The sequence below is a fragment of the Eutrigla gurnardus genome (genome assembly GCF_963514095.1).
Source record: "Eutrigla gurnardus genome assembly, chromosome: 11".
NCBI classification, from domain to species: domain Eukaryota; kingdom Metazoa; phylum Chordata; class Actinopteri; order Perciformes; family Triglidae; genus Eutrigla; species Eutrigla gurnardus.
In genome coordinates this window covers 12,100,608-12,115,067 of record NC_139925.1, presented here as the reverse complement: position 1 = coordinate 12,115,067, position 14,460 = coordinate 12,100,608, and the positions used below count along the sequence as shown (strand labels likewise).

Below are 14,460 nucleotides of genomic sequence, written 5' to 3'. Positions count from 1 at the left end.
TCAGCTCAAATTATATGATGTTCCAGAGCTCACTTATAGCACCAGGTGTCCGTCCTTGTCTTACTGTGTTTCCCCCCTGCTGTCCCTCTGTTTCCTCTTCAGCCTGGCCTTCTTACACATCTCAGCCCAATGTCACCGGTGTCAAGGTTTACAGGGGACTTTGAGATTAGAATTTCTTTTACACAACGCAATAAACTATTTTTTATTGCGTCTTCTCTCTTAAATTACTCTTTTTTTCATCGATTTCCTCCACCAAATACTCTCTGCTCCACCATGGGATTCTCACCTTTTGTTTTGTACAAAGTATTATTCAATGTAAACTGACTTTGTGTGATAGTGTTGCTGTATGCAGGAGCATATTGTGGTTGTATCTTTAATCTCAACTTTTCATAAACTATGAAAAACAGCCTTGTTTTTAAGCTTCATAATCTTTAAAGGATCGGGGTGAACAAATGGAAAGTCAGAAATATATCTTTCAGCCCACAAAATGGCTCTATAGACAGCAGTGTTGCTCACTTGTTCACCAATTTGATTCAAATTGAAATACCTCAACTATTTGATGGATTGCTATGAAATTTGGTGCACACGTTCACCTCAGAATAAACTATAATGACTGTGGGTGTTTCCATACCAACTCACCAGACCTCCCAGTTCATGTCATATATTTTCCTAAAAAAACATGTGGAAACTTCTATTGTTACCAATTAATGCGATTATATCACATTTAGATGTTATTTGGTCCTGCGTAAACAAATGAGAGCTTCAGATCTCTAAAAAAATAGATGCTAAGATATTTTGACTGTATTGTTCCCAGAAGGCATTTTTTAATTTCCTTGAAAAATGTTTATTCATTGCAGGTATATACATTTTTGGTACTTTTCACTGGCTGTATTATTACATTCGCTAGTTTTATTCCATAGGTAGACATTTGTACTATGTTGACTTCAAGGTTCCTCTGTCTCTGTGTGATACCTACGGAGCATCTCTGATGCTATATTTAGTAAGATCTGTGGCTCTGCCTCCTAACATCTCTCACCCTCCTCACAGCCTTTTTTCTTTTCCTTTTGTTGCTCCTGTAATACAAATGGCATACATAACATAGGTGTCTTTGATGTCGGCTAGTTTGTGCTAAGAGCCTCTGCTCTCGTCAATTCAGAAGGAATGGTGGCACAAAAATATAGACAGAAAGTGAACCGACTGACTCCAGCCACATCAGATAGAAAGATGTGCTACACTAGTCGGTAGCAAATGCTTGACTGAACTTTTTGAATCCTGAATCTATTTGATACTTCTAACAGATGAGGGGAGATTTGAGAGAAAACAACTGACATAACAACAACCGATGAGATTACAAAGCACCTTAAAGTTTAAATAGTTTGGGTACCATTTCTAACGGTATTGGTCGATTTCAGCTGCCCAGTACAGGAACTGCAATCACTCTCCCTCATCTTGAGATTCGTGGAGCTGCAGAAGCTTACACAGACTGCATCACAAGTTTGTTGACAGAAAAATGATGACAGTCAAGAGTATTTAAAAAAAAATATCATCCAGACATGCCTCTCTGTGGAAGAGGGATGGAGGTCTCTGGGCAAACATAAAACTGTCTTTATGTTTCCTGCAGCAATCCACCTACTCTATAACCAACCCTCTGTGTAGTTTAAAGTTTAGAGAATAGTAAGCAGTATAAAACAAAACGAACAGCAATTCTAGCTAACTATCATAATTGATTTATTCATTCATGTGGTCATTTTGGAGCCGGCAATTTGTGGTGCTGTTGAACTGCACGCATTATACAGAGAGGTGTTTTTTAATTTATCCTGCTTTCATTGATATAAATTAGGTGGGCAACATAATAGAAACACCTGTCAATATAATGTAATGAACAGCACCACAAACCGCACCCTCCAGAATGAATCAACACTTCCCTAAAACAAAAACCTGAACATTATGCAGTAGGGTTGATTTCAGTACCATTGTTTTAGACTGCAGTCAATTTAGCTTGTGTACGTGTGTCAATTACCAAAAGTAATTTTAACGCAAATTCAGCTTCAGAGATTTATTATCACATCAGCTCCAATAGCATGGTATTGGGTAGCTGAAATTGCTTTATTAATTGTATTTCACTGCTAACCTTTCTCTATACAATATGCAATGCATAATGCCTAGCCACCTTCTCCATTTCACCTCAGTCTTCAGTTACTTCAGTTTTCCTGTTTTTGTTACTTTGGATTTAATCCAATAAACAACTTGTAAAACATACACAGACCAATGGATGTGTTGTTGACGAGCCCCGGCGCCGCTTTCCTTCTTCTCTGGACTGAGAGCAGACTATAGCACTACAGTGATTCACTATTGCCTTTCAAGCAGTGGCGCAACTACCCAGTGTCAGAGGGGTATGCAGCAACAATTTGGGCCTTTTTGGGTTTTTTTCCGTGTTATATTTAAATATCTAAAGAAAATCATCATAGTGATACAAACCTGTGAATACAATATTGGTAAGGATTGCGAAATTTGTTTGACCACATAACACCAGGCAATAAGGGTTAGGGTTTAGGGTTAGAGTCAGGGTTAGCGCAGTGGCACAACTACCCAGTGTCAGAGGGGTATGCAGCAACAATGTTGGCCAATTCCAACTTAACTAACATTAAGGGAGTGCAGAAATTATTTAGAAACAACAGCTTAATATAGAAAATACCTCAAAATATGTGTGTGTGTATATATATATATATATATATATATATATATATATATATATACAACGGCATATAAGGGCCACTGTAGAAAAAAAAAAAAAAAAACGGAGCCAAGAGAGGTGGGCAATTTCTGAGAAAAAAAGTCACAAATTTGCTAGTTTAAAGCGGCAAATTTGCTAGTTTTATAGTCACAAATTTGCCCCTTTAAAACGAGCAAATCTGCCACCTTAAACTAGCCAATTTACGACTTTAAAACCAGCAAATTTGCCATTTTAAACTAGCAAATTTGCCACTTTTTTTCTCCGAATAATGCCCACCTCTCTCGGCTCCATTTTAAGTAGAAAAGCAACACAATGCACTCTGATTCTCATTCACTTCCAAGTTACAAGCAAGTTATAGCCACCATGCATCATCTTGCTGCTTGTATGCTTTCAGCCTGCGCTTACACACACAGGGATTCTCTGAAACTACAACACTCAGTGTTTGTCACTTTCAGTACCGGTGCGCTTGAACTTAAGTCTCTCCCATTCTGAGTTACCTTCCCTGATTATGAACACAATAGTGCTCTAACTCTCTTTCTCTCCCTCTTTTTGTGTTGGTTCTTGCTATTGGCTCCAGTCGTATTTCCTTAGGGCTTGTTTTGTTTTTTACTGCAGAGAATAATAATGTGTCGGAACAGCTAGTCCTCTTTATTGAATCACAGCCAGTTCTGTGATGTGAGGAATTACCAATCATTTTTTTTCGCCTAATTTAACAAACTATTAATTCGTTTCAAAACTAAGCATAAGCATTTTGACATCGAGCCCTTTGAATATTGTTTTTCCCGAAGGTGAAGCAGAGCCACTGCATTCATCTTGAGATCTATTTATTATATTTTTTCATTTTCTGATGTCTACCCAGTGTGTTGATTCATGTGTGCTATTTTTCATGACTGGACAGCTATGAATATTTGTTCTGCGGAAAGTGTTTTTTGAGAGGTTTTTTTCTGAGTGGTGTTCTTTGAAAAACATGACAAAAACACAAACTCTGCTCCGAGCGAATGCAGAGTCAAAGGCATCCACTTCAAGCTTATTTAAGTCACTTTGAATAGGATGCAATTTATTTACTGTATCTTTTTTAAGAAATAAATAGCAGATGGAGATTATTAAACCCTAGAATTTTCTGAAGCCATTTCAATCCCTGATGGATAGATCCCACGCTCGATCCAACATGAGCTTTCACCATCAGTTTTCTTTCTCCTCAAAACCATCCAAACTGCCCAACAGAACGTGACTGCTTTTCTCACAGACATGTCATTGTTGACCTGGAGTCACTTCAGAGAATTGCCAACTTTAGCGATGTACCACCTAAAATCTTCACAGGTCATGACCCCCATTTTTTTTGCCAGTGGGAGCAGGATGCAATAATGTTCTGGTGGCTCTACAGACAGTGTGTTCCTCCATTGCTCTAATGGGGCTGGAATAGGATCGGGTAATCGGACCCCTCAGCAGAGGCGGAAGAACAAGGCACATTAAGATGGGATAGTGGTTATATGTTACACTCGTGGGATTTTGAACTCCCCCGCATCCTGTTTCTTGACATCTATTTTGTGCAGCTTGAAAAACATAAAAAATATCAATGAAAGAAGGGGAGGAAGAATGAAACCGTATCCTGCGCCTGACCCCTAGAACACAATTCTATATATAGACGCAGCCTTGCTTCGGTGTGAAAGACTTCACACGGAAAACCACAGATGTCCTTTTATCCAAATTGATTTGGGGTTAAGAGAGAATGTTAGTGTGTCGTATGCAGCTAACAGAGGCACACTTGAGTGGGGTCATCACAAAAGTGCCTTTGTACTCATCAGGTTGAGTCTAAAAGACAAATGTCTTAATAGAAAATGACTTCATTTTGCAACTCTCCTTCAGATAGTAGAGGATTATTTAAATCACTGCGTTAGAGTGTTAGTAGGAGCCCTTTTGCTTGGCTTTCCCCTCTTCAGCAACAGTGTGAGATAAAGTTAACTTAAAAGACAGAAGATTTTGATTTGGAATGCAGCCAGAATCGAGCCGGAGGGAAGTCTGCTCTGTCCGTCTGTCTGGAAGCCCCGCTGTGCGTGTTCAAATGATCAGCCTTTAACACAGCTCCAGGGAGGAGACCTGCTGTGATACGTTGACACAGGAAAAACCCTCATGGTAGTTAAAATTATACAGGTGGTATTTGACACGTTTTCTGTTCTACCTCTTATTCCATTCTTAATGGGCCTTTATAGACAGGACAGTAATCAACTGTTACATGGCTCTGTGAGATGTGTCTGATCGACTGCCCAATAAGATGGCATGTTTTTGCCTGTGGTGCTATTTGAATACGAATTTGGATAGAACTTGCATATGTGAGGAGAATAACAAGTGAATATGGATAAAGCTGGTCTTACTGGATACAAAAACAGGAAATGAGCTGGATCACATCTTGGCATGTTTAGATAGATTCTTGTGAACTTCTGAACAGCAATGTATTTGCTATATTGCTAATTCTAATAATTTGATTATTTATTTTCTGAGTAATTCCCTCTGCGGTCAGTGCGTCGTTCATAACAAGCACTGTGCTCCTGACTACTCACCTCGCTCAGGGATTAATTGCATGTCCTTCCACAGGAAATTAGGAGCTTCGTCCATAGTCAAGCATGCAGTTTTTCTACTTTATTTTTGGTTGTCTTTGTCCTTATTTCAACCCATCCGCAAGACGCATGCTGTTATTAAACCTCGGACCGAACCAAGTTCTGTGTCCTGTGTCCTTTTGAAAAAGGACACGGGCATACACTGAAATGTGTGAAGTCACTTGTTAAATGTATGCGTTTCTTCTTTCCTTTTGACAAAAACAGCATACACCAAATGTATTCACATTTGAAACAGTTTTGGCCCCCAAAATAAGAATAAATACAATAATTATAACTCACATTTGGATGGTTTGTGTACCCATTTTATTTGGCCCCTCAGCAGTCTACTTTGTGGTTTGATTGAATATGCTTTCCGATTTATCAGCCTTTTCGGCAAATAAGATGACATTCACCCGTATCAGTGGCCAATGTTTGTATGATGTGTCACATTCAATTTTTGCTGGCAAAATCTTGTGTTGTTGGCTGCCGATTCGGAGAAGATGCCACGGATTGCACACGACTGGTATGATGTAAGAGGTCAAAGGGTGCCTAGTTTGTTTTGGAAGTGAAGTAAAATGTCAGCCTTGTGGGAGTGTTACACCAACTCGGGAGGAAGATGGGTGACACGGAGTTTGTAAGAAATGTTCCAGGTACATTTCAAGAAGATGTACTAGAAATAATCACCTGCATTATGTTTGTGCACCACTGGCACAGATGACATGTAAATACCGTATGTGCTCTGAGTAACAGCATGGAGAGTGAACAGCTGTTCATCTCTCTCACGTCTGCAACAGCTGCAACAAGGTAGAGATGCTTATCTTTGTAAAAACATGCATCCTATTAAGAAGTAAGCCGTGAGGTACCTGTGATTTCCTTGATCATTCCTTTATCATTAATATTCAGAAGAAGAGGTCCACTGGGAAGGCCTTTCCTGTATGCCAATGTGTGTTTTATAAAAAGGCCCCGTGTTCGAGCCTACTGTAAGTTTATGGCAAACACAAATATTGTATTATGTTTTATAACATTTATGTTTCTACTTTACTTCCTCCCTGTTCCGTAATATGTTGTTTTTTGGCTCTGTAAGTACTGAAAAATATTTTTTTCTCATTCATTTTGCAGCTGTCTGACAGGCTAAAAAGAGTTTTGAAGCACATGAAAGAAGCTTATATTAAAGTGTCCTTCATAGTGTACGATAGCCTTTGTGATCATTGAAGATGTGAATGAAGGGCTGAATGCCTGTACAAGGTTCTTTTTTTACAATGAAGATTCTTTGTTCCACTGGCTCCAAAGAGGGGATGAATAACAACAAAATCAACAATAAAAAAGCATCAGTATTGACTTTCATAATGTTGCAGCCCTAGTTTAAAGTCCAGATGAAATGGAAAAAATGCCTTCGTAACCCTTATAGATCACATCCCCAGTCATATTGTGCAGCTATTTAACAATATATGGAAAATATATAGAATCCAGTTATAATAATGGGTGATGTTGGGAAAATCATGATGGTGTTCTAGTCCTGCTTGATGTGTAAAGTGTCCTGATTTCTTCATATGTTTATATTAAAAGCCAACCATCACATTTTTGTCCTATGTGCTTATATAAGACATCCATACATCAATCAATCAGAAACATTGATCAACAAGTTGGATGGTGCAGCTGGTCCTGTAGCTCTGTAACACGCTGCATTCAAGCGCACCACCACTTTTTAGCGGTCCAATCAAATTCAACAGTGATATCAATCTGTTCCACTGGGGAGTAATCACAGTACAGAAGCTAAAGCCGCTCTAACTTCTGTTTCACTTTAATTTGTGATTTATCGCTCCATAGTTATTATCTTCATTTTGTGATTTGTGACGGCCCTCTGCTGTGTTTTTCTGTATGCGTTTGTCTCTTTAAAGCAGCAGGTACCTCCTTTAAAGCTTTTCTGGCTGTGAGTTCTCTCTTCACTCCTGTGCATTATTCTTGTGTACTCTTGCGACATCTTTTCCTCACACCGCACTCGGCACACCTACACCACTGATTTCACTGACAATCACATCCCATTGTTTCCTCAGGTCTGAGTTTATTTACCTCATCTTTATTTAAATTAATTACTTATTATTTGCCTGCTCTTCACTCTCTTTTGTCAAAGCTTCAGAGCCAGGTTGTTCAATTCCAATAGTGCTTACCCAAGACAAACCTTCTATTTCTACTGTGACGTCTTAAGAATAGCTTTGCTTTAAAAACAATACACCTTCGGGTTCCAGCTTGTTCTAGGCATTATTGTGAAACAGGAACTTGTAAATCTACACACACATTGTTGTTAATCTTCCAGTTTATTTTACGAATAACTTTGATTCACTTCTGTTCAGGGAGATCATTGTCTCTTTCAGTGGTTTTAGTTGTGTTTTGTTCCTTTGTTCTCCATGTACAAAACATGACTTATTTTGCAAACCATTCATGCAGAATATAAGACATAAGAGGACTTTTTTTTTCTAACATAAAAGCATGAAAGGCAATTAAAAAACTTTGAGTAGTCCTCTCAGTCGTCTCACTGTAATGAATCAAGCTTTTGTGGCAGTTGGTCTGATTGAATGGCAGTGTGTATATTGCATCTATTTCACTTCACAGACCTGCTTTGTACATGTTGCTATTGCTGATGGATCAAAGCCAACAATTTGTGGCTTGCTTATTGTGATATGGATTCAATAGTCAGTTAAATAGGGTGCACAATTGATCATAGACAGCTCAATGTGAACCCTTTATCCACCTGATTAGATGACAACAAACACGCAGGACTGTCTTTGGTTACAATTTCTGTACTGGAAGAACATGGCAACCATTGGCATCTTCTTTCTTCTAAACTAGTCATCATCCATTGTCTGTCTATTAGACGCAGGTTTAATAGCTGTAATAGGATCTCAGGGGCTTTGTGAGGTGACAAGTCACATCATCATCTCGACACTCTTCACACTCCAATTTGCCACATATTTCTCGGGCTCATCGATTCTCATTGGCAGTTCTTGCAGCAAATTGTGCTCAATAATTACAGTCCTGATAGCCTCTGCAAGGCTTGAGATTGACACTACGAAAATGATATCAGCTATACTTAGTTTGTGAAATGTTTTTACGGTTGTAAACGAGCAATACGCGGTTCCCTTTTTTCCTCAGAGAAATGTTGATGTGCATAAGAAGTTATTTTATGCTAAGAAAATGGGAAACATGAGTACAAAACGAGTACAAAATAGAATCAGGCATACGATGATCTACCATAAGGGTTTTAATACTTTTTCTTTGTGCACGAGAACCAAACTTCAAGTATAACACCCATAGCTGTCTATCAGACTTGCACTCAAGAAGTTGAAGTCTGGTGATTATACGCCTTGCTAAACTGAAAACAAGCATTTGAGTGAGAGAATCGAAAGAAGATGTGTGGCGTACGCTTTTCAATCTACCGAAGAAAGCTCTTGCTTAAGCTGATACTAAAATCAGAGATGCACAAGCACTGTATAGTTAAGAAGCTGAATGGTGAGACATCATAGTTGGTTTTTTGATCTCCAACTGTTTCTCCATTTTAATGGAAATAGTGGAGTGTTGCAGGAAGCCCAGAGGAAAAAAAGACTCTCAGGGCAGTAAAAACGGCAGGGAATAATATGGTGACGCACTTTAAGGGCTGAAGATTTTCTCTGCATGTATGCTTCTTTGCTGGGCATTAATGGATGATGGATTGTTTATCACGACAAAAATGATAATCCTTCCAGGTAGGTGGAAGAAAGTCTGAAAAAATAATTGACTGAAACATGGCAAGGTTTCTGTAGGGTTTCTGTCAAAGGAGTTTACCAGCCTCTGCAACAAGATAACAAGTCAAACTGTTTCCTCTGTGGATGACTCACGTGCTCTTATCATCTTGCCATATTTCTTCAATCGCCTGGAGATGACTTCAGCTGTTTTCTTTGGGATTTTGCGCCTTCTGGAACGCTGCGTTTCCAGTTTACATGCTTGATGAGGCTTTTGTAAACATTGGCAGCAGCCAACCCCCCGTCACAGGGGCAAAAAAAGCCTCTTACAGTCTGTATAAGAAAATATTTACCTAAACTGGAATAATGCTCACCCAGGCTGCACGGAAGTGAACATTCTCTGATTTTGTTCAGACACCGTCATGTGTGGGTTTCTTTTATGCCTGTATGAATTGGGGACATATGCTAAAGTAACGTAGACATACTAGGAAGCAGTTTCACATTTAGCAAACAACAATGTAGACATCATTTTATTGGAAATATTGAAATGGAAATCAATTTTACCCTGGTGATGGTGCAAACTTGCCACAATTATACACTCGGGGGAAAAAAAAGATTATTATTGGGAGTTGAGCTGAATTGAAAAATGCCTTTTTAACCCCTTCTAGATCATATTGTGATCTTATTGAGCAATTTATTAAAAAAACAATTCCTTCAAATCCATTACATTTTTCTAACTGGAAAACAAAATATGACGTGCTCACATCGGCTTACCAACCAATTTCAAGCAATTATATCATGACATCATCCATCAGTCAATCTGGAACGTTGGACTCTGCACAGAGCTAAAGCTGGTTGTGAGCTAATCAAATCAAATTCATATTCCTCCCAACGTTATGTCTTGCATGCATATCTTGTTTAACTCGGACAAACATCAGGATACGGAAGCTAGATACTCTCAAAATGCCGTTTCATCTAGAGTTTAAAGTTGAATGGTGCTTTTTTAATGCTAAAATATGTTGGCATTGGACCAGATCTAAATAGTGACTATGTGAATCCTTGCATACTGCAATAATAACATTTTTGAGCATTCTTTATGAATGCTTGAATTTAACCAGTCCTTCACCTTAAGGCATGCCAGGCCATGTGTGAGAGCTCTAAGTAGAATTTTCTCACATTGGTACGGCTGCATTGCTATTTAAGGTCCACACGCAGGCTTAGTAGGAGGCCAGTCGCCCTTGGAAAGTCCACATTGCAAAATAATCTTATTTTCTTTCCAGCCCAGTGATTCAAGGGTTGCCTGGCTGGGTGCTCCCAAAAATGAAAAAAAGCCCTCAGACACCTATCATCCACTCCATTTCATCACTGAAACTGTGTTTGCTGCCCCTATTGAAGGGAGCAGAGGGCTCACACACTTCGGTGATCAGGCAGGATATTGACAATGCAATTTGAATAGCATCATGCTTAATGTCGTACCTGTTTTTCTTGCCCGTTTTCAGATGGGAAGGTGGAGGTGACGAAGGAGAGCCTGAAGCTCTGCACCATGGGGCCAGGGAAGGTGTTCGGAGAGCTGGCTATTCTCTACAACTGCACCAGGACGGCCACAGTCAAGAGTGAGTCTCCACAGACACCTGGAAAACCATCCAAAGTGCTCACATCAGTGTTGAATGTCTACACATTCCCCAGGATGTGCCTGTTCGCACATACAAACGCACACACAAACACACATCCAGTGAATTCTGTTCCCTTGGGGTGCAGGATTAGGGGGTCTTTCTGCCTGGAAGATATAAGCCTTGCGTCGACACAGAGAGGAGGATCACAAAGTCACCGTATAGCACAGATAGCATTGTTCCTCGGCCATCATGAAATGCTCTCCGCCGCTCTGTGTTCCCACAATACTCTATAAGTGTCTTGCGAGATCCCCCCAAGGGGGGCTGGATGTTAACGTCTACCCTTTGTTGTGTCAAAGCTCCAGCTATGAAGGATGCACAGTGGGTGAGTAGGTGGTCTATCAGCCTGGTGGTTTGAATAGTCAGCCTAATAGAGTACGGACAGAAGACTGAGAAAGGACAGCACAGATGGTGGACTACGCACATTTGAGATGTAGCGTGCTAGGAGAGAGTGTGTCAGTATGAAAAATGTGTGTTTATGCGAGGCAGGAAATGGAAAATAACTGGAAACGTGTCTTTTGGATGAGATACTAAGTAGACAAAAAGGTGGGATAAAGTCTGGTGGGTGTGAGTGTTTCAGCGCAGATATGGCTCAAATCAAGTGCCTGAGTGCTTCAGCTGGCACTTACAGTATCATAATTCAGTCTAATCATTGTTGACCTAGTAAATAATTCCACACACTGTGAGTTGTTTTGCGTGTGAGCCAGGTTCCAATGAATGCATGCAATGAAGGCCTGTAGACGAGGCCGAGGAGGCGCCGGTTGAGAGTGTGGAGGAAACCACAGTTTATGATGGTGGCAGCCAGGTTGCACTCCCATTACTGACCCCATTCATGTCCCATGATGCCCTACCATTGACCAGCCAACCTGACAGAAACTCCCAGCTCCCATTGCTATGGCAACAAGTGCCCGTAGGGAGATGAGCCAACTCTTATGGGATAAAATATTCCCCCTTCCCACAGGCGACAGAGTGTCTGTGTTTTTTTTTTTTTCTTTGGTATATTCTTTTGCCTCTCACCAGCCCACCAGCATGTATTTCCTTCCACAATCTTTAGAAGTGTACGTCAGCGCTTCGCTGGTGATGTGGCTGCTTAATAAAAACTCTGCATGGAACAAATGATGTAATTGTCTACATGGGCAGAAGTGTGTTTACAGTCTACCAGGGTCTCTGGCAGCGTGACAGCGGGTGATTGTCTTAAGCTTGTTTTAATATATGTCTCTACACAAGAATATACTGAGCATTTCAGCAGTGACATAGGATATTAGAGGTGACTGCTTTCGATGGAAATCATGCAACTACTACGAGGGTGCATGGGGGATCAACTTCCAATGAAGAACTTGATTTGATCTGCATGTGGAACCCCTTTATAGGAGGATATATCCTCAGCGTCATTTCATCTCCCCATGTGGACTCGAAATGTGTAATTCTAAGCGGATGTATTTCAGGTATCAGGCAAAGTTGAAAACTATAATATTGCATTTGCATTCATTCTTGTATTTCCATGCAAATTCCTGGGGTGGGACTGAAAAGGATATTTGCTTCCCATCAACTCCGCTCCTTTACAGCCTTTTATGTCTTCTATAACAGAATCCACTTTTCTTCCCCAAAAGGATGCGTACCCCCAACAAGCTCCTCCAATCAATATGTTATATTTCGCTCGTGGATGCAGACACTCAAGAGTAGAGTTGTGGACACAGTTGGGGTTTGGCTCTGCCAGTCTTGGCAAATGAGGTGGGATTCCACATGCAAGAGGGGAAGAAAGTGGTAGGAGTGAGACAAAAGAGAGAGGTGACAAATACTGGACAGCCGTGACAGCAAAATGAGGGAGCTTCCTCAAGGGAAGCAGGACAAAAATTGGAATTGTTCTGTCTGCGGACAGGCAGACGGTGGGCTTCGGCTAAAAATATTATTTTCTACCGTCAAAATGTCACTGTTTCATAAAGCCGTTAACAGCTAACAGGATTCAGCATGGTGTGGCATAACGGCGGGAAAGAAACCATTTCAAACAATATTGCTGTTGTGGCTCTGGTTTTTTCATGCTTAAGTTGTGGAATCAAAGTATATATTTGTAAAAGTCCCAGTAAAAGGGTTAACTCTGTAACTGGTAATTATTTTCAAAATTGAAGATAATCAGTTTACAACGATATAAACAAGAAAAAAAGCAGCAAATCCTAATGTCTGTAGGTGCTGTCTAGCCTTTTTGTTCGAAAAATGACTAAAATTAATAACCAATTACTTAAATAGTACTTATAACTTATTTGATCATTTCAACGTTACACCATAAAAAAACATTGAAAAACCACTAGTGCTCTATTGGCTCCATAGTTTTATCTAAATTTTCCAACAATCCATCACTTATTCTAAAGTTACTTGCCCTAAATACTAACCAATCATAAGCACATCCCAGAGACGTCGTCTTTATTAAATATTCAACACCATAAATATAGATGTTTTCCATAGCTTTCAACCTCATCTTAAGGTTTTGCTGAAAAAAGAAGAAATGAAGAACAAAAGAATGTATAAAAAAATAACATTTTATTTCCACGGTAAAGAATACATTTAAAAAAAAAAACAGTCCTATGCATAACTGGTAAACTACGACTGACAAATACACCACATTGTGGCACAAATAAACATATTGTTCAGTCATAGTGGCTCCAAAGGACATTTTGGACCAGTCCCCTCTTAAAGATGAGGTCACTGCCTGTCACTACTAACATAATCAGTGAGACGGATTATCTCTGTGCTCCATCTTAATGATAGTGATGGTCAAGGAGTCTCAGACGTCACTGCAGAAACTCAGCATGTGCTCTCAGTCGGGATCCAATCTCATGCACATGAAACGCTTTAACATACGACTAGATTATAGGTTTTGAACATAATCAATGGCTTAATTCCCTTTGAGAAGTACCATGAGCATTTAAAGGGAGCTCCAGATGAGGTGAGGGCAGCGTGTGTTTGAAAGCTGCTATACAGCTCGACCCATCAAGTGTACTGTTGGGGGTTTGCCAGCAGCAGGCACACACGCACGCACGCACACACACACACACACACACACACACACACACACACACACACACACACACACACACACACACACACACACACACATGCGTATATCTCTCATTTTGAGTGTCAGAAACGCTCCCATGCACATTTCAGAATGAGCTTTTCACTGTTCAAAGGAGCGCAGGGTCAGCCGGTATGAGAAACAGACGCATGGCTAGGAAACACGGTTTAAGTTAATTGACTGGAAACTAAGTGAGAACTGTTGCATAGCATTTTTTTTTCATCTATTTTTAACGATCGGAGATAAGAGTGGCTCATATTATTATCGTTGTCATTCTGAGGGTGTTTCCCTTTTCAATCTTCCATTTCCAGAATTACCACGTCTTGTTTAGCAGAATCCATTTTTTTAACCTCCAGTTTAAAATAAATAAAGACATTTAGAAGATGACATGCTGGTCGATGAAGGGATACATCAGACTTGAAAGGTTGGGAATCATTGATGCACATTTCACGCATAAATATATGATATGCATATTTATGCCAACCAGTTATATATTTAATATATGCATGGACTGGTTGGTACATTCATCTCAAATTGGCATATCCTTTCTCATAATGATTCCATTTATTTGACATTTATATTCTCCCCTTGCTACCACGGATTTGAGATAAAAATTAATGTAGTTGGCAGCCATCCAAGCCATGACTGAATCTTTAAATCTTCTTTAATAGTTGTC

General features: G+C 39.8%; 1 protein-coding gene across 2 annotated transcripts in view; it reads left to right on the top strand.

The window, feature by feature from the left end:
- Positions 1 to 14,460, top strand: part of LOC311020661 (cGMP-dependent protein kinase 1) — a 75,219-nt gene that overhangs the window by 20,641 nt on the left and 40,118 nt on the right. For both annotated transcript variants that reach the window (XM_084020856.1, XM_084020855.1), the window contains exon 3: positions 10,544 to 10,657. In XM_084020856.1, coding sequence (XP_083876982.1) covers positions 10,544 to 10,657 — 114 coding nt within the window. The remainder of the gene's footprint in view (positions 1 to 10,543; positions 10,658 to 14,460) is intronic.